The sequence below is a fragment of the Piliocolobus tephrosceles genome, chromosome 13 (assembly GCF_002776525.5).
Source record: "Piliocolobus tephrosceles isolate RC106 chromosome 13, ASM277652v3, whole genome shotgun sequence".
NCBI lineage: Eukaryota > Metazoa > Chordata > Mammalia > Primates > Cercopithecidae > Piliocolobus > Piliocolobus tephrosceles.
Window position 1 is genome coordinate 45,866,270 of NC_045446.1, and position 20,209 is coordinate 45,886,478.

Below are 20,209 nucleotides of genomic sequence, written 5' to 3' on the forward strand. Positions count from 1 at the left end.
TAGCAGAGACTAAGTATTTAAATTCAGTAAAAAGAGAGGTTGGTGTGGCCTCAAGAGTTAAAATCACATATTATTTCATTTACATGAAAACTCTGGAATAAATAAATATACAGAGTGAGAAAGTAGATTAGTGGTTGCCTGGGGCTAGGGTAGTGGAAAGAATGTGGATTTCATTTTGGGCCAATGAAAATATTCTGTATTTAGATTGTGGTGATGTTAGTACAACCCTGTGAATATATCAGAAACTCAAGAATTCTATATTGTGCTGGTTGAATTTTATGGTATGTGAATTGTATTAGTCCATTCTCACATTGCTATAAAGAAATACCTAAGACTGGGCAACTTACAAAGAAAAGAGATTTAACTGACTCACAATTCTGCAAGCTGTACAGGAAGCACAATGCTGGCATCTGCTTGGCTTCCTGGGAGGTCTCAGGAAACTTTCAATCACGAAAGAAGGTGAAAGGGAAGCAGGAGTGTCTTATATGGCTACAGCAGGAGAAGGAGGGAGAGAGGGGGGTGGTGCCACACACTTTTAAACAACCAGACCTCATGGGAACTCACTATTGTGGAAACAGTACCAAGGCGGATGGTGTTAAACCATGAGAACCTGCCTCCATGATCCAACCACCTCCCACTAGGCCCCAGCTCCCACACTGGAGATTACAATTCAACAAGAGATTTGGGCAGGGACACAGATCCAAACCATATCATGAATTATGTCTTAATAAAGCTGTTTTAAAAAAACACAATAAATAAAAATGTATTACAGATAAGAGAAACACTCATATTGACTTTAAAACAGCTGTATGTTGTGTGGACTATTTTATGAAAGATAGCTAAATCAATGATGCAAAAGATTGAAAGTAAAGGAACAGTAAAAGTTACACCAGGAAAGTACCAACAAAATGAAACTTATACAACTATATTAATATCAGGGAAAAAAAACTTTAAAGGAAATAAGCATTATTAGAGATAAGAAGGGTAGTCACATAATAATAATAGATTTATACTTACCGCTAGAATCACCATGTTCTCCAATAATCCAACCATGGCAGCTTGTGGGGTGGACACCCAACTTTTCTCCAATTAGGTAACGGAAACGGGCAGAGTCTAAATTACAACCACTTCCAATTACACGAGTTACAGGCAAGCCGCTTATCTTCCAGACTACATATGTCAAAATATCCACTAAGAAGAAAATTTCATGTTAGAAAAAGATTCAGTGTAACTTAAAAAAAAATTTTTTCCTGAATAGATAGATGAATTGTTTTAGAGTCAAATACAGATTTACTACAAAGTGAAGCAAATCACTGGCCAGGTGTGGGGGCTCATGCCTGTAATCCCAGCACTGGCCAGGTGTGGGGGCTCATGCCTGTAATCCCAGCACTTTAGGAGGCTTAGGTGGGTTGATCACCTGAGGCCAAGACTTTGAAACCAGCCTGGCCAACATGGTGAAACAGTCTCTACCAAAAAATACAAAAATTAGCCAGACATGGTGGCACACACCCACATTCCCAGCTACTTGGGAGGCTAAGAAGGAACCAGAAAAGCAACCTTGGTAATATAACAAAATAAGATTCGTCAGCACCCCCCAAAAATCACACCAGTTCACCAGAAATGGATCCAAACCAAGAAGAAATCCCTGGTTTACCTGAAAAATAATTCAGGAGGTTAGCTATTAAGCTCATCAGGGAAGGACCAGAGAAAGGTGAAGCCCAATGCAAGGAAATCCAAAAAATGATACAAGAAGTGAAGGGAGAAATATTCACCTAAATAAGTAGCTTAAAGAAAAAACAATCAAAAATTCAGGAAACTTTGGACACACTTTTAGATTTGTGAAATGCTCTGGAAAGTCTCAGCAATAGAATTGAACAAGTAGAAGAAAAAAATTCAGAGCTCGAACACAAGGTCTTCAAATTAACCCAATGGAACAAAGACAAAGAAAAAGAATAAGAAGGTATGAACAAAGCCTCCAAGACGTCTGGGATTACAATAAACAACCAAGCCTAAGAATAATCAGTGTTCCTGAGGAAGAAGACAATTCTAAAAGCTTAGAAAACATATTTGGTATTTGGGGAGATAATCAAGGAAAACCTCCCTGGCCTCGCTAGAGACCTAGACATGCAAATACAAGAAGCACAAAGAACACCTGGGAAATTCATCACAAAAAGATCTTTGCTTAGCACACTGTCATTAGGTTACCCAAAGTTAAGACAAAGGAAAGAATCTTAAGTGCTGTGAAACAGAAGTACCAGGTAACCTATAAAGGAAAACTTCTCAAATTAACAGCAGATTTCTCAGCAGAAACCCTACAACCTAGAAGGGATTGGGGTCCTATCTTCAGCCTCCTCAAACAAAACAATTATCAGCCAAGAATGTTGTATCCAGTGAAACTAAGAATCATATATGAAGGAAAGATACAGTCATTTTCAGACAAACAAATGCTGAGAGAATTTGCCACTACCAAGCCACCACTATAAGAACTGCTAAATGGAGCTCTAAATCTTGAAACAAATCCTGGAAACACATCAAAACAGAACCTCTTTTTTTTTTTTTCTTAATTTATTTCTTCCTTTTTTTTGAGATGGAGTCTCACTCTGTCGCCCAGGCTGGAGTGCAGTGGCATGATCTCAGCTCGCGGCAACCTCTGCCTCCCAGGTTCAAACAATTCTCCTGCCTCAGCCTACCGAGTAGCTGGGACTACAGGTGCCCACCACCATGCTCAGCTAATTTTTGTGTTTTTAGTAGAGACAGGGTTTCACTACGTTGGGCAGGCTGGTCTTGAACTCCTGACCTCAGGTGATCCGCCCACCATGGCCTCCCAAAATGCTGGGATTACAGGCATGAGCCACTGTGCCCGGCCCAGAACTTTCTTAAAGCATAAATCACACAGGACCTATAAAACAAAAACACAAGTTAAAATGCAAAAACAAACAAACAAAAACCCAAAGTACACAGGCAATGAAAAGCATGATGAATACAATGGTATCTCGCATTTCAATACTAACACTGAATGTAAATGGCCTAAATACTCCACTTAAAAGATACAGAACTGCAGAATGGATAAGAACTAACCAACCAACTATCTCCTGTCTTCAGGAGACTCACCTAACATACAAGGACTCACATAAACTTAAAGGGGTGGAAAAAGGCATTTCATGCAAAGGGACACCAAAAGCAAGCTGGGATAGCGATTCTTGTATCAGACGAAACAAACTTTAAAACAACAGTGGTTAAAAGAGACAAAGAGGGACATTATATAATGGTCAAAGGCTCTTCCAACAGGAAAATATCACAGTCCTAAACATATATGCACCTAACACTGGAGCTCCCAAATTTATAAAACATTTACTAATAAACCTAAGAAATAAGATAGACAGCAACACAATAATAGTGGGGACTTCAATACTCCGCTGACAGCAATAGACAGGTCATCAAGACAGAAAGTCAACAAAGAAACAGTGGATTTAAACTATACCCTGGAACAAATGGATTTAACAGATACATACAGCACATTCCATCCAACAACCACAGAATACACATTCTATTCAACAGCACATGGAACTTTCTCCAAGATAGACCAGCTGATAGGCCATAAAACAAGCCTCAATAAATTTAAGAAAATTGAAATTATATCAAGCACTCTCAGACCACAGTGGAATAAAACTGGAAATCAACTCCAAAAGGAACCTTCCAAACCATGCAAATACATGGAAATTAAATAACCTGCTACTGGATAAGCATTGGGCCAAAAATGAAATCAAGATAGAAATTAAAAATTCTTCTAACTGAATGACAGTAATGATACAACCTATCAAAACCACTGGGATACAGCTAAGGTGATGCTAAGAGGAAAATGTATAGCCCTAAGCGCCTACATCAAAAAGTCTGAAAGACCATAAACAGACAATCTAAGGTCACACCTCAAGGAACTAGAGAAACAAGAACAAACCAAACCCAAACCCAGCAGAATAAAAGAAATAACCAAGATCAGAGCAGAACTAAATGAAATTGAAACAAAAAAATACAAAAGATAAATGAAACAAAAAGCTGGTTCTTTGAAAAGATAAATAAAATTGATAGACTATTAGCAAGATTAACCAAGAAAAGAAGAGAGCAGGCTGGGTGCAGTGGCTCACACCTGTAATCCCAGCACTTTGGGAGGCAAGACGAGTGGATCACCTGAGGTCAGGAGTTCCAGACAAGCTTGGCCAACATGATGAAACCCCATCTCTACTGAAAATTAAAAAATTAGCTGGGCATGGTGGCGGACACCTGTAATCCCAGCTACTCGGGAGGCTGAGGTGGGAGAATCACTTGGACCTGGGAGGCACAGGTTGCATTGAGCCAAAATTGCGCCCTTACACTCCAGCCTGGGTGAAAGAGCAAAACTCTGTTTCAAAAAAAAAGAAGAGCAAATCCAAATAACCTCATTAAGAAATGAAGCAGGAGATATTACAGCTGACACCACTGATCATTCAAGGCTACTATGTACACCTTTGTGCACATAAACTAGAAAACCTAGAAGAGATAGATAAATTTCTGGAAATATACAACTTTCCTAGCTTAAATCAGGAATAATTAGATACCCTGAATAGACCAATAACAAGCAGCGAGAATGCAATGGTAATTAAAAGTTACCAACAAAAAGAAGTCCAGGACCAGATAGATTCACAGCAGAATTCTACCAGACATTCAAAGAAGAATTGGTACCAATCCTTTTGACACTATTCCATAAGACAGAGAAAGAAGGAACCTTCCCTAATTCTCTCATCAGTATCACCCTAATACCAAAACCAGGGAGGGACACAATCAAAAAAGAAAACTACAGACTGATATCCTTCATGAACATAGATGTTAAAATCCTTAACAAAATACTAGCTAATCGAATCCAACAACATGTCAAAAAGATAATCCACCATGATCAAGTGGGTTTCCTACCAGGGATGCAGGGATGGTTCAACATACACAAGTCAATAAATGTGATATACTACATAAGCAGAATTAAAAACAAAAATCACATGATCATCTCAATAGATGCAGAAAAACCATTCAGCAAAATCCAGCATTCCTTCATGATTAAAACCCTCAGCAAAATCAGCATACAAGGGACATATCTTAATGGAATAAAAGCCATCTATGGGCCGGGCATGGTGGCTCGCACCTGTAATTCCAGCACTTTGGGAGGCCGAGGTGGGTGGATCACCTGAGGTCAGGAGTTCAAGACCAGCCAGGCCAATATGGTGAAACTCTGTCTCTACTAAAAATACAAAAAATAGCTGGGTGTGGTAATGTGCACCTGTGGTCCAGCTACTTGGGAGGCTGCGACAGAAGAATTGCTTGAACCTGGGAGGTAGAGGTTGCAGTGAGCCAAGATCACGCCAGACTCCGTCTCAAAAAAACAAACAAACAAAAAAGCCATATATGGCAAACCCACAGCCAATATAATACTGAATGGGGGAAAAGTTGAAAATATTCCCTCTGAGAACAGGAACAAGACAAGGATGCCCACTCTCACTACTCTTCTTCAACATACTACTGGAAGTCCTAGCCAGAGCAATCAGACAAGAGAAAGAAATAAAGGGCATCCAAATTGGTAAAGTGGAAGTCAAACTATCCCTGTTTGCTGACGACATGATCATTTACCTTGAAAACCCTGGCTGGGCACGGTGGCTCACGCCTGTAATCCCAGCACTTTGGGAGGCCAAGACAGGCAGATCACCTGAGGTCAGGAGTTTGAGACCAGCCTGGCCAACATGGTGTAACCTCGTCTTTACTAAAAATACAAATACAAAAACTAGCCAGGCGTGGTGGTGTGCACCTGAGGTCCCAGCGACATGGGAGGCTGAACAGGAGAATCACTTGAACCCACAACAGGGAGGTTGTGGTGAGCCAAGGTCATGCCACTGCACTCCAGCCTGGGAGACAGAGAAAGACTCCATCTCAAAAACAAAAAACAAAACAAAACAAAACAAACACACACACACACACACACACAAACACACACAATGATACTGGATTGGCTAAAATTTATTTTATTTTATTTTATTTATTTATTTTTATTTTTATTTTTTGAGACAGAGTTTCACTCTTGTTGCCCAGGCCGGAGTGCAATGGTACCATCTCGACTCACCACAACTTTCACCTCCCAGGTTCGAGTGATTTTCCTGCCTCAGCCTCTTGACTAGCTGGAATTACAGGCATGCACCACCACACACCTGGCTAATTTTGTATTTTTAATAGAGATGGGGTTTCTATATGTTGGTCAGGCTGGTCTCAAACTCCGACCTCAAGTGATCCACCCACCTCAGCCTCCCAAAGTGCTGGGATTATAGGCGTAAGCCACTGCAACTGCCTTATTCATTTATTTATTTATTTAGAGACAGAGTCTGGCTCTCGTCACCCAGGCTGGAGTGCACTGGCGAGATCTCGGCTCACTGCAACCTCCACCTCCAGGGTTCTTCCAGTGATTCTCCTGCCTCAGCTTCCCAAGTAGCTGAGATTAAAGGCGGCTGCCCCCATGCCCGGCTAATTTTTGTATTTTTAGTAGAGATGGGGGTTTCACTACTACCTGGCCAGGCTAGTCTTGAACTCCTGACCTCAGGTAATCCACCTGCCTTACGCTCCCAAAGTGTTGCTGGTATTACAGGTGTGAGCCACCATGCCTGGCCTGGATTGGCTAAAATTTAAAACTTTTTTTTTTTCTTTTTTGGTTGTTTATTTCTGTTTGTTTTTGTTTGTTTGTTTGTTTGTTTTGAGACAAGGTCTCACTCTGCCATTCAGGCTGGAGGGCAATGGCACAACCACAGCTCACTGCAGCCTAGACCTCTCAGGCTTACGCAATCTTCATACCCAGCTTTTTTACTTTATTTTATGTACAGACAAGGTCTCCCTATGTTGCCCACACTGGTCTCAAACTCCTAGGTTCAAGCGATCCTTCTGCTTCAGCCTCCCAAAGTGTTAGGATTACAGGCATGAGCCACAATGCCCAACCGGTTTGGTAATATCTGATAGAGTAAAACATATACCTACCATATAACCTACCTATGTTACTCCCAGGTATTTACCCAAGAGAAATAAAGACATATGACCACAAAATTACTTACACACAAATTATGATATTAGTTTCATTCATAATAGTCCAAAACTGGAAATAACCTCAATATGTTTCAACAGATGAATAAACAAAAAACACATGAATAAAATAGCAATTTAAATGTATAAACAATGGCTGGGTACAGTGGCTCACATCTGTAATCCCAGCACTTTGGGAGGCCAAGGCGAGTAGACTGCCTGAGCTTAGGAGTTCCAGACCAGCCTGGACAAAATGGTGAAACCCCACTTCTATCAAAAATACAAAAATTAGCTGGGTGTGGTGGGACATGCCTGTGGTCCCAGCTACTGGGGAGCCTGAGGTGGGAGGCTCAATTGAGCCTGGGAGGCAGAGGTTACACTGAGCCAAGATTACACCACTGCACTCCAACCTGGGGGACAGAGTAAGACTCCATCTCAAAAAAAAAAAAAAAAAAAAAGAAAAATGTATAAACAAAAGAATACTTTGGCACTAAAAAAGGAACAATATGATACACTCAATAATATGGATGAATCCCAAAATAATTATGCTGGGTGAAAGAAGTCAGGTAGAAAAAACTACATTCAGCATGATTCCATTCATATAAAATTCCAGAAAATGGAGCCAGTGCAGAATGAGAGATGAACTGCAAAGAGGCACAAGAAAACTTTCAGAGGTAACTGAAATGTTTTGTATCCTGATCATGGTGGTAGTTTCATGAGTGATTACATTTATCAAAACTCATTGCATTATATACTTTAAATGAGTGCAATTTACTGTACCTCAATGAAGCTGATTCTTTTAAAGGAATGGTGTGGAAAGATCATCCTTATGCAATAGAATGGAAGAGAGAATAGCCGGGCGCGGTGGCTCAAGCCTGTAATCCCAGCACTTTGGGAGGCCGAGACGGGCGGATCACGAGGTCAGAAGATCGAGACCATCCTGGCTAACACTGTGAAACCCCGTCTCTACTAAAAAATACAAAAAACTAGCCGGACGAGGTGGCGGGCGCCTGTAGTCCCAGCTACTCGGGAGGCTGAGGCAGGAGAATGGCGTGAACCCGGGAGGCGGAGCTTGCAGTGAGCTGAGATCCCGCCACTGCACTCCAGCCTGGGTGACAGAGCAAGACTCCGTCTCAAAAAAAAAAAAAAAAAAAGAATGGAAGAGAGAAGACTCACCTGGATTTGAAACAACAAGAATTTTACAATCAGGACTATAATGGACTATGGCAGGAATGATTGATTTCATGATAGTCACATTACGTTGGACCAGGGCAAGGCGAGTTTCTCCCTCCTGCTGCCTTGCACCTGCTGTGACAATAACTATTCTGGAGTTTGCAGATACACTGTAATCTAAAAAGGAAACAAAACACTATATTAGGATCAAGATTACCATAACCACTGTGCCTTAACTCCTTAAAACTCTATTGTATATTCTTAGTACTATATTAAAGTATCCATGTACCTTTATGTCTGGCATTTTGGAGATGAACGGACTTTTCTAACCTGTATAATCTGAAGGAAGCCTTGTCACTATGACTTGCCAACTTTCACATAGCTACCTCAAAAATTTTTATAACAATAGAAACTAACACCCCCTTTTGCCCAAATTCCCATGTGTTATGAAGGCCCAAGGCAATGAAAGTCAGCTCTCTGCCTTCTTAGAAGCACCAAAATGAGGCCGGGCGTGGTGGCTCACGCCTGTAATCCAGAATTTTGAGAGGCCAAGGCGGGCGGGTTACGAGGTTAAGAGATCAAGACCATCTTTGCCAACATGGTAAAATCCTGTCTCTACTAAAAATACAAAAATTAGCTGGGCGTGGCAGCACATGCCTGTAGTCCCAGCTACTTGGGAGGCTGAGGCAGGAGAATCACTTGAACCTGGAAGGCGGAGGTTGCAGTCAGCCAAGATCATGCCACTGTACTCTAGCCTGGCAAGACTCCGTCTCAAAAAAAAAAAAAAAAAGACCAAAATGAATAAAGACTTAGAACTCTGAGAATTTATGTGTCTGTTTCAAGAGTCTAAGAGTGAGAATGTATTTACTTCTAATATTGTAAGGGACTGGGTTTCAATCACAAACAAGTTCTTGACCCACACAAGAAAATAAACTATGTACTAAATGACCAGTTGTTTCACCTGTTGAATACAGTGTCACTACGATGTAGCTCTTACTAACTCATACTGTACTTTTTTTTTTTTTTTTTTTGAGACAGAGTCTCGTTCTGTCACCCAGGCTGGAGTGCAGTGGCCGGATCTCGGTTCACTGCAAGCTCCGCCTCCCGGGTTCACGCCATTCTCCTGCCTCAGCCTCCCGAGTGGCTGGGACTACAGGCGCCCGCCACCTCGCCCGGCTAGTTTTTTGTATTTTTTAGTAGAGACGGGGTTTCACAGTGTTAGCCAGGATGGTCTCGATCTGCTGACCTCGTGATCCGCCCGTCTCGGCCTCCCAAAGTGCTGGGATTACAGGCTTAAGCCACTGCGCCCGGCCTTTTTTTTTTTTTTTTTTTTTTTTCTGAGATAGGATCTCACTCTGTTGCCTAGACTGGAGTGCAGTGGTGCCATCTCAGCTCACTGCAACGTCTGCCTCTCAGGTTTGATTCTCTCATATCAGCCTCCTGAGTAGCTGGCACTACAGGCACACACCATCACACACAGCTAAATTTTGTATTTCTGGGGAGAGATGGGGTTTCACCATGTTGGCCAGGCTTGTCTCGAACTCCTGACCTCAACTGATCCACCTACCTCAGCCTCCCAAAGTGCTGTGATTATAGGCATGAGCCACCACATGTGGCCTCATACTGGACTTTTTAAAAAAGCACTATATAGCTGAAAGTTATCTACCATATGGATGTAAAAAATTACTTAAAATATCCTCTATATCTATCTCAACTTTTCATGTTCTTTTAGAAAATGAAATCTAATAGCTGGGCGTGGTGGCTCACAACTGTAATTCTAACACTTTGGGAAGCTGAGGTGGGCGGATCACTTGAGGTCAGGAGTGCAAGACCAGCCTGACCAACATGTCTCTACCAAAAATACAAAAATTAGCTAGGCATGGTGGCGCACACCTATAATCCCAGCTATTCAGGAGGCTGAGGCAGGAGAACTGCTTGCACCCGGGAGGCGGAGGTTACAGTGAGCAAGATTGCACAGAGCAAGACTCTGTCTCCAAAAAAAAAAAAAAATTAGCTTAGCATGGTGGTGCGCACCTGTAATCCCACCTACTCGGCGCAGGGTGGGGAGGGCGGCTGAGGCAGGAGAATGGCTTGAACCCAGGAGGTGGAGGTTGCAGTGAGCCCAGATCACGCCACTGCACTACACCCTGTGTGACAGAGTGAGACTCTGTCTCAAAAAAAAAAAAAAAAAAAAGAAAAGAAAAGAAAAAAAAATGAAATCTACTTAATTTTTAAAACGTTACATCTTCATTTGTGGTGATTCTTGTATCTTTCTAATCCAAAAGAGAAGATAAGTTATGAAATATGAACACTGTTGTTTTTCCCACCCCAGTAAAGATTTTAACTAGAAAGGCAAATTTAGAAAGATGGCATTTCTGGCCAGGCACAGTGGCTCACACCTGTAATCCCAGCTACTTTGAGAGGCTGAGATGGGTGGATCACTTGAGGTCAGGAGTTCAAAACCAGCCTAGCCAACATGGTAAAACCCTGTCTCTACTAAACATACAAAATTAGCTGGGTGTGACGGCACGTGTGGTAAGCCCAGTTACTCAGGAGGCTAAAGCAGGAAAATCACTTGAACCCGGGAGGTGAAGGTTGCAGTGAGCCGAGATTGTGCCACTGCACTCCAGCCTGACTGACAGAGCAAGACTCCATCTCAAAAAAAAAAAAAAAAAAAAAAAATCTGGCTCCAAATTATCTTACTAGCTTTATGTCTTATTTTTATGTCAGATTTTCCAGGTGCCCTGGTCCTGTTAGTGCCATCATTTCTTTACCTGTTATTTATTTTTCTTTGTAAATATAACCACAAAGAGACCATAAACTACAGTGGTCTGGAGCAAAAGCTCTGAGGTCTAACTGCCTTTATTCCCCAACTTTGCCACTTACTAGCTGTGTAACCATGGACAATTACTTTGCCAACCCCTCTAACTCTCACTTCCTCATCTACAAGGTCAAGCTAATAGCGTTCTTTTGTTTGCCTGTTTTTGTTTTTGTTTTTCTGAGGTGGAATCTTGCTCTGTCACCCAGGCTAGAGTGCAGTGGTGCGATCTCAGCTCACTGCAACCTCCACCTCCCAAGTTCAAGCAATTCCCTGCCTCAGCCTCCCAAGTAGCTGGGATTACAGGCGCCCACCACCATGTCCGGCTAATTTTTGTATTTTTAGTAGAGACGGGGTTTCACCATCTTGGCCAGGCTGGTCTTGTACTCCTGACCTCATGATCTACCCGCCTCAGCTCCCAAAGTGCTGGGATTACAGGCATGAGCTACCACGCCTGGCCGCTAATAGCCTTTTAAAAAATATGGTTCTTAAGAAGATAACTCAGTGAGTTAATATACATTAAGTACTCAACGGGGTGTATTAAATGTTCAATAAATGTTAGCAATTAATATTATTATTAGTCAAGTACCTCTTCAAATACCAATTCCTCTGCTAGATATCCCCAAGCATTTATCATATCATTCAAAAATGACATGTGGTTATATTTTGAAAGAAAAATATACAACAGGTAAGGAAATGATGGCATTAATAGGATCGGGGCACCTGGAAAATCTGACATAAAAATAAGACACAAAGCCGTCATATCATTCATTATTTATCGTATTCATAAATACCACTTTCTTCACAGATTTGTTTATACCACTTACTGCCTATAATTATCAAAAAGTCCTTTATAAGAGCATATGTTATCTTCCCATGGTTATGTCTTATTTAAACCTCGAACTTAATCATAAGCACCATAATATTAATAATAGGTTCTGATTTCACATTACTCCCTTCTTTCCATAAATATATCTTTTTGTTTGTTTGTTTGTTTTTGAGATAGAGTCTTGCTCTGTTACCCAGGCTGGAGTGGAGTGGCATGATCTTAGCTCACCGCAACCTAGCCTTCCCAGTTCAAGTGATTCTCCTGCCTCAGCCTCCTAAGTATCTGGGATTACAGGGACCCGCCACCACGCCCAGCTAATTTTTGTACCTTTAGTAGAAACAGTGTTTTGCCATGTTGGACAGATTGGTCTTGAACTCCTGACCTCAGGTGACCCACGTGCCTCAGGCTCCCAAAGTGCTGGGATTACAGGCGTGAGCCATCACGCCTGGCCCATAAATATCTTAGCACCTTCTATGTTCCAGGCACCACAGAATTTAAAATATCTGTGGAGCTGGGCATAGTAGTCCTAGCTACATAGGGGGCCAAAGCAAGAGGGTCACTTGAACCCGGGAGTTAGAGGCTGCAGTGCGCTGTGATTGTGCCCATGAACAGCCATCTCGTAAACTAAAAATTTTTTTAAAAATTGTGGATAATCAATGGTGTTCCATCATTGCTCTTCCCCATTCGACCTCACAAAATCTATTTTCAAAATGTTCTATTGTGAAATATTTCATATAGAACATATAAGAAATATACATTCAATTTATAAAACATTAAACAACTCTGTTAAAACCACACAAAAGGTCGAACATGGTGGCTCATGCCTGTAATCCCAGCTACTGGGGAGGCTGAGGCACGAGAATCACTTGAACCTGGGAGGCTGAGATTGCAGTGAGCTGATTGCCACTGCACTTCAGCCTGGGTAACAGGGCAAGACCTAGTCTCTAAAATATAGTAATTTTTTAATGAAAAAAATTAAAAATATTAAACAACTCTGCCAAAACTACACAGTAAACACCTAGTTCACATTTGTCCTCCAGAGGTAGAGGTGGGAGGACTGCTTGAACCCAGGAATTCAAGAGTTTGAGGTTGTGGTGAGCTATGATCACACCCCTGAACTCCAGCCTGGGTAACAGAGCAAGACCCTGTCAAAAACAAAACAAAACAAAAAAATCCCCAAATTTATAAAACATTGTCAACACCTTGGAAGCCCTTGCATGCTTCTAATAGATTATATCTATCAACCATTCTTGTGGCTGGCAAAAAAATCACAACATCACTTTTTAAAAAGTTTTACTACCTATGCATGTTTAAATGACATATTAATTGTTTTGTTTTGTTTTGTTTTGTTTTGTTTTGAGACGACTCTATCACCCAGGTACAGTGCCATGATCCCAGCTCACCTAAACTTCCGCCTCCCAGGTTCAAGTGATTCTCCTGCCTCAGTCTCCTGAGTAGCTGGGATTACAGACACGTGCCACCACAACCAGCTAATTTTTGTATTTTTAGTTGAGACAGGGTTTTGCCACGTTGGCCAGGCTGACCTCAAGTGATCCGCCCACCTCAGCCTCCCAAAGTGCTATGATTACAGGCATGAGCCACCACACCCGGCATTACATAGTAAATTTTACCTGTTTTTGAATCATAAGGTATGTATTCCCTTAACTAAACACTATGTATCTGATACTTATCCATGTTAATGTGTGTCCCTGTAGTTCCTTCACTTTCACTGCTGTGCAATATTACACTGCATAATATACACAACTTAGTACTGGGATTCATTGACTTGTTTACAGTTTGGGGCTACTACAAAGTAAACCACAATACATTCTTGTGCATGTATCCTAGTGCACATGTGCATAAGTTTTCTTGGGAATATACTTAAAAGTGTAATTTCTGGGTTGTGGGATATGTTCATGTTCAACTTCACCAGGTAATGACAAACTTGTGGGTTTTCTTTTTTTTTTTTTTTTTTATCTGAGATGGAGTTTTGCTCTGTTGCCCAGGCTGGAGTGCACTGCTGTGATCTAGGCTCACTGCAACCTCTGCCTCCTGGGTTCAAGTGATTCTCCTGCCTCAGCCTCCTGAGTAGCTGGGATTACAGGCGCGCACCACCACGCCTGGCTAATTTTTGTATTTTTAGTACAGACAGGGTTTCACCAGGTTGGTCAGGATGGTCTCAAACTCCTGACCTTGTGATCCGCCCACCTCGGCCGCCCAAAGTGCTGGGATTACAGGCGTGAACCACTGCACCCGGCCAACCTTGTTTCTTTAATTGGTTTTACTATACTCCTACACACTGTGTATGACAGCACTTACTGTTCCACATCCTCATGAACAGTATCACACTTTTACCAATCTAGTGGGTGGGTAATGGCATAATGATAATGGTTTTTACTTTCCTGTGCTTGGTTATTGAGTTTTTTTCCCTGTATTTATAAGCCACTTGAGGGTCTTCTTTTGTAAATTATTGAAGCCTTTTCTGATTTTTCTATTGAGCTGTACATATTTTTCTTAAATATTATATATATATATATTTTTTTTTTTTTTTCTTTTTCTTTTTTTGAGACGGAGTCCCGCTCTGTCACCCAGGCTGGAGTGCTGTGGCCGGATCTCAGCTCACTGCAAGCTCCGCCTCCTGGGTTCACGCCATTCTCCTGCCTCAGCCTCCCGGGTAGCTGGGACTACAGGCGCTGCCACCTCGCCTGGCTAGTTTTTTGTAGTTTTTAGTAGAGATGGGGTTTCACCGTGTTAGCCAGGATGGTCTCGATCTCCTGACCTCGTGATCCACCCGTCTCAGCCTCCCAAAGTGCTGGGATTACAGGCTTGAGCCACTGCGCCCGGCCCTTAAATATTATATTAATACAAGTATTTTTATTCTGAACACTATTCCTTTGTTAGATGTTAACACTGCAAATATCTTCTCTCAGTTTATGGCTTGTCTCTTCACTCTTTTACATCATATTTTTGTGAACACTCTTAACTTTGTATTCTTTATTGATTATGCTTTTTGTGTCTTTGTGTTTAAATCAGTCCCTACCTTCAGGTCATAAGAATATTCTACATTATCTTCTAAAGAGAAACTTTGAAGTTTTGCTTTTCACATTTTAGTCTTTAACCAACCTGGATTTGATTTTTGTGTGTGGTATCAGGTAGGGTGTGTGTGTGTGGTACCAGTTTATTTTTTCCATAACTGCTGCCATTAGAACAATTTTAAAGGTCCATAAATTTCCTATTTATCTAGAAAATTATCAGTGTTATATAACAATCTTTTATATTGTCTCCTGATTAAGTCTCTGCACACAATTAGTGCTTTATAATAAATCTGGAATCAGTTTGGAATGTCCAATAATAACGAAACCTGCGGGGTTTTGACTAGGATTGCATATAATCAATATGGGAAGAATGGATAGCTTACAATATTGAGACTTCTATGAACAAGGAATATCCCTTCATTTATTTATTTTCCTCTCGAGTAGCTGGGACTACAGGTGTGTGCCACCATGCCCGGCTAATTTTTTGTATTTTTAGCAGAGACAGGGTTTCACCATGTTGGCCAGGCAGGTCTCGAACTCTTGACCTCAAGGGATCCACTTGACTCCGCCTCACAAAGTGCTGGGATTACAGGCGTGAGCTATTGCACCCAGCCTCCCCTCATTTATTTAGATAATATATTCTTTGAGGGTTTTTTTTTTTTTTTTTTTTTTGGTTTTGATTTTTCTTTTTTTTTTTTTTTTGAGACATGTCACCCAGGCTGGAGTGCAATGGTGCAACCTCAGTTCACTGTGACTTTTACCTCTCAGGCTCAAGCCATCCTTCCACCTCAGCATCTCCAGTAGCTGGGACTCAGGCACACATCACCATGCTCAGCTAATTTTTGTATTTTTGGTAAAGACAGGGTTTCACCATGTTTCCCAGGCTGGTCTTAAACTCCTCCACTAAAGCAACACTCCCACCTTGGATTCCCAAAGTGCTAGGATTACAGGTACCACATGGGTCCCAGCCTGACATTTAATATCTTCTAATGAGGTGGTATGTTTTCTGCACAAAAGCTCTTATCCCAGGTATTTCCTATTTTGATGATATTGTAAATAATAGCTTTACATTTCTTTTGCCTGGTTTTGACATACAGAAATACAATGGATTTTTTTTTTTTTTTTTTTTTTTTTTTTTGAGATGGAGTCCCGCTCTGTCGCCCAGGCTGGAATACACTGCCACAGTCTCGGCTCACTGCAACTTCCACCTCCCGGGTTCAATCAATTCTCCTACCTCAGCCTACCAAGTAGCTGGGATTACAGGTGTGCACCACTACGCCCAGCTAATTTTTGTATTTTTAGTAGAGACGGGGTCTCGCCATGTTGCCCAGGCTGGTTTCGAACTCCTGGCCTTAAGTGATCCACCACCTCAGCCTCCCAGAGTGCTGGGATTATAGGCATGGGCCACCATGCCCGGCCTCAATTTCTGATTACTAACTTTGTCTGTCATCCTTGCTAAACTTTTAGTTTCATATGCTGTCCTCCTCTTATATTTCTTTTCTATCTTCTTTTTAATTCATTTGGTATGTTTATCTAATATTACTTCTTCCTCTTTACTAATTTTTTTGTTTTTTTGGATCAGAGTCTCACTCCATAGCTCAGGCTGGAGTGTAGTGGCAGCAATCTTGGCTCAATGCAACCCCTACCTCCCGGGTTCAAGTGATTCTCCTGCCTCAGCCTCCTGAGTAGCTGGGATTACAGGCATGCATCACCACATGCAGCTAATTTTTGTAGTTTTAGTAGAGATGGGGTTTCACCATGTTGGTCAGACTGGTCTTGAACTCTTGACCTCAAATGATTCACCTGCATTGGCCTCCCAAAGTGCTGAGATTACAGGCATGAGCCATCATGCCCGGACCCCTTTACGAATTTAAAACTTTCTGTTCTTTTGTTAGTTGTCACAGAAGTTAGACCATGTCATCTATAATCCCAGCTGAGCAAGACAGGAGGATCGTTTGGGCCCAGGAGTTTGAGACCAGCCTGGGCAACACAGCAAGATCCCGTCTCTTTGTGTTTTTTGTTTGTTTCGAGATGGAGTTTCACTCTTATCACCCAGGTTGGAGTGTAACAGCATGATCTCGGCTCACTGCAACCTCCATCTCCCGGGTTAAAGTGATTCTCCTGCCTCAGGTTCCTGAGTAGCTGGGATTATAGGCATGCATCACCACGACTGGCTAATTTTTGTATTTTTAGTAGAGATGGGATTTCACCAGGTTGGTCAGGCTGGTCTCAAACTCCTGACCTCAAGTGATCTGCCTGCCTAGCCTTCCAAAGGATTACAGGCATGAGCCACCACATCCGACCTAGACCTCACCTCTTTAAAAATTATTTAAAAATTTGAGGCCGGGCATGGTGGCTCACTCCTATAAGCCCAGCACTTTGGGAGGCTGAGGTGGGCAGATCAACTGAGGTCAGGAGTTAGAGACCAGCCTGGCCAACATGGTGAAACTCCATCTCTACTAAAACTACATCTCTACTGAGCCAGGCTCAGTGGTGGGCACCTGTAATTCCAGCTACTTGAGAGGCTGAGGCAGGAGAATCACTTGAACCTGGGAGGCGGAGGGTGCAGTGAGCTGAGATCATACCACTGCACTCCAGCCTGGGTGACAGTGTGAGACTTTGTCTCAATAACATAACATAACATAACATATAAAAATTTGAAAAAAAATTACAACATGCATTTTTAACTTATCAAAGTTCAATCACCACACTTCCTGCTTCCCTAATGACAAAGGAAACTTAGGACACTACTTCATTCATCACTATCCCCCCTCACCATAGATTTATATGCTATATTTAAAATTTTTTTAATCCCCAAGACTACAGTTTTATACAATTGATGTTTATTTAGATTTGCCTTCATATTTACCATTTTCTCTGCCCTTTTTTGTCTTGCATCACAGATCTTGTATGTGAGATCACTTTTCTTTTGCCTGAGATATATACTTTTGTGTTTCCTTTAGGGAGGGTCTGACAGTAATTGTCTCAGTCTATTTCTGAAAATATCTTCATTCAGTGTTCCTTTTTTTTTTTTTTAAGAGACAAGATTTCACTATGCTGCCCAGGCTGGTCTCAAAGTGATCCTTCTGCCTCAGTCTGCTACCAGGCCCAGCTTTGTCCTTGGTCTTGAAAGATGTTTTTGCTGGGTAGATTCCAGATTGACACTTACTCCTCCCTTAGCACATTAAAAATATCATTCCGTTGTCTTCTGGTTTCACTGCTGCTATTGTCACGCTCTCCCTTCTCTACAGGTAATTTATCTTCTCTCTGACAATTTTTATGAACTCCTTTTTGCCTTTAGTGTTCTCCAATTTCACAAGAATATGTCCAGGTAGGGATACTGTATTTATTATCTTGAGATTATTTGGCTTCTTAAATCTGTGGGTTGATATTTTTCAGTGGTCTTCAAAAATGCTCAATCATAATCTCTTCAAATGTGATGATTCTATCCTCCATGACTCTTAACCTGTTATATTTTCCACTTCTTGTCTTCTGGGTAATTGCCTTAGATTTGCCACTTCTCTCTTTAAATGTGTCTAATCTATCATTATATCCATAGAGGTGGTGGTGGTGGTGGTGGTGGTGGTTTTAAGACGGAGTCTCGCTTTGTTGCCCATGCTGGAGTGTGGAGTGGTGCCATCTCAGTTCATTGCAACCTCTGCCTCCAGGTTCAAGTGATTCTCTTGCCTCAGCCTCCTGAATAGCTGGGACTACAGGCATGCACCACCACACCCAGCTAATTTTTGTATTTTTAGTAGAGACAGGTTTTCACCATGTTGGCCAGGCTGATCTCCAACTCCTGATCTCAACCAATCCACCTGCCTCAGCTTCCCAAAGTGCTGGGATTACAGGACTGAGCCACCATGCCTGGCTCCAATGAGTTTTTATTTCACATTTATAAGTTATATTTTGTTATTTTTTAAATGTTTTTATAGTTTCCTGTCTCATGCTGATATGTTCAAGTCTGTCCTTTATTTTTTAAGTAGAATAATCATATTAATTTTATAATTTGTGTTTGATAATTTTTAAATCTATAGTGGCATGTTTCTGTTATGCTGGTTCTTGCTCATGCCTTTTCTTGCAGATTTAATTGTTTCTATTGTGAGATGTTCATTTTCTCTGGAAGTTTATTTGTGGAAGTTCCTTGAGGCCCGAAATAAAGTGAGTTTCCTCCAGATATCATCTGATTGCTTAAGGTTTTCTGGAACTCAAATAAAAGCCAGCTTGTGGTTCCAAATCCTTAGCAGGTATTTTCCCCCACTAAAGTGTCTAAGACATTCAATGTTATTTGCAGTCCCCAAAGGCAGGGAGAGAATAATTATTTGTAGATCATCATTACATTAATGGCATAGTTCTGGCAATGGTAAACTACTGTTGGCAGGCAAGCGATATCTGGTCTGCCACCTGTTTGGTAAATAGAGTCTCACTGGAGCCACACCCACTTGCTTATGTATTATTGTCTGTGGCTTCCTTTTGCACTACGACAGCAGAGTAGGTATAATAGGAACTACGTAGCTGGAAAAACCTAAAATATCTACTGTCTGACTCTTTCCAGGAAAAGTTTAGTAACCTCTGGCTTAGTCCACTAAGGTACCAGCTTTGTGGGGTGATTTCCCCAAATCAAGCTCTGTCTATGGTCTCCTAAATTTTATGAGTCAGTGAATACCAAAATTGATGTCCACCATGTTTGGCTAATGCTATCAGTGTAAAAAGAGCTATCAGAGCTGCAGTGCTCTGCTTAACGCTCTGGTTTTCTCATTCAGTACCTGTTGTGGAAATGCTTTTTTGTTAAGAGCATATTCTTTCTTAAGGATTGATTTTTTTAATTTGATATTTTATGCAGGAGTATTCTCATTTACAGCAAAAGATTAATCCAGGTATTTATCCTGCCGTATTATTAGAAATTGAAGGTTGAATATGTTTTCAAGAATTTTAAAATATGGCCAGGTGTGGTGGCTCACACCTATAATCCCAGCACTTTGGGAGGCTGAGGTGGGTGGATCACTTGAAGTCAGGCATTTGAGACCTGGCCAACATGGTGAAACTCCGTCTCTACTAAAAATACAAAAATTAGCTGGGAATCGTGGTATGCACCTGTAATCCCAGCTACTTGGGAGGCTGAGGCAGGAGAATCTCTTGAACCTGGGAGGTGGAGGTTGCAGTGAGCAGAGATCACACCACTGCACTCCAGCATGGGTGACAGAGCAAGATTCTGTCTCAAAAACATAACATAACATAACATAACATAACATAACATAACATAACATAACATAACAT

At 41.5% G+C, this 20,209-nt stretch overlaps 1 protein-coding gene across 3 annotated transcripts in view; it reads right to left on the bottom strand.

Annotated features, from left to right (window-relative positions):
* LDHC (lactate dehydrogenase C) overlaps window positions 1–20,209 on the bottom strand; it is a 50,034-nt gene that overhangs the window by 22,339 nt on the left and 7,486 nt on the right. For all 3 annotated transcript variants that reach the window (XM_023230966.1, XM_023230967.2, XM_023230968.1), the window contains exons 4-5: window positions 8,254–8,427; window positions 1,018–1,191 (exon numbers count right to left, since the gene is read on the bottom strand). In XM_023230966.1, the coding sequence (XP_023086734.1) occupies window positions 1,018–1,191; window positions 8,254–8,427 (348 nt within the window). The remainder of the gene's footprint in view (window positions 1–1,017; window positions 1,192–8,253; window positions 8,428–20,209) is intronic.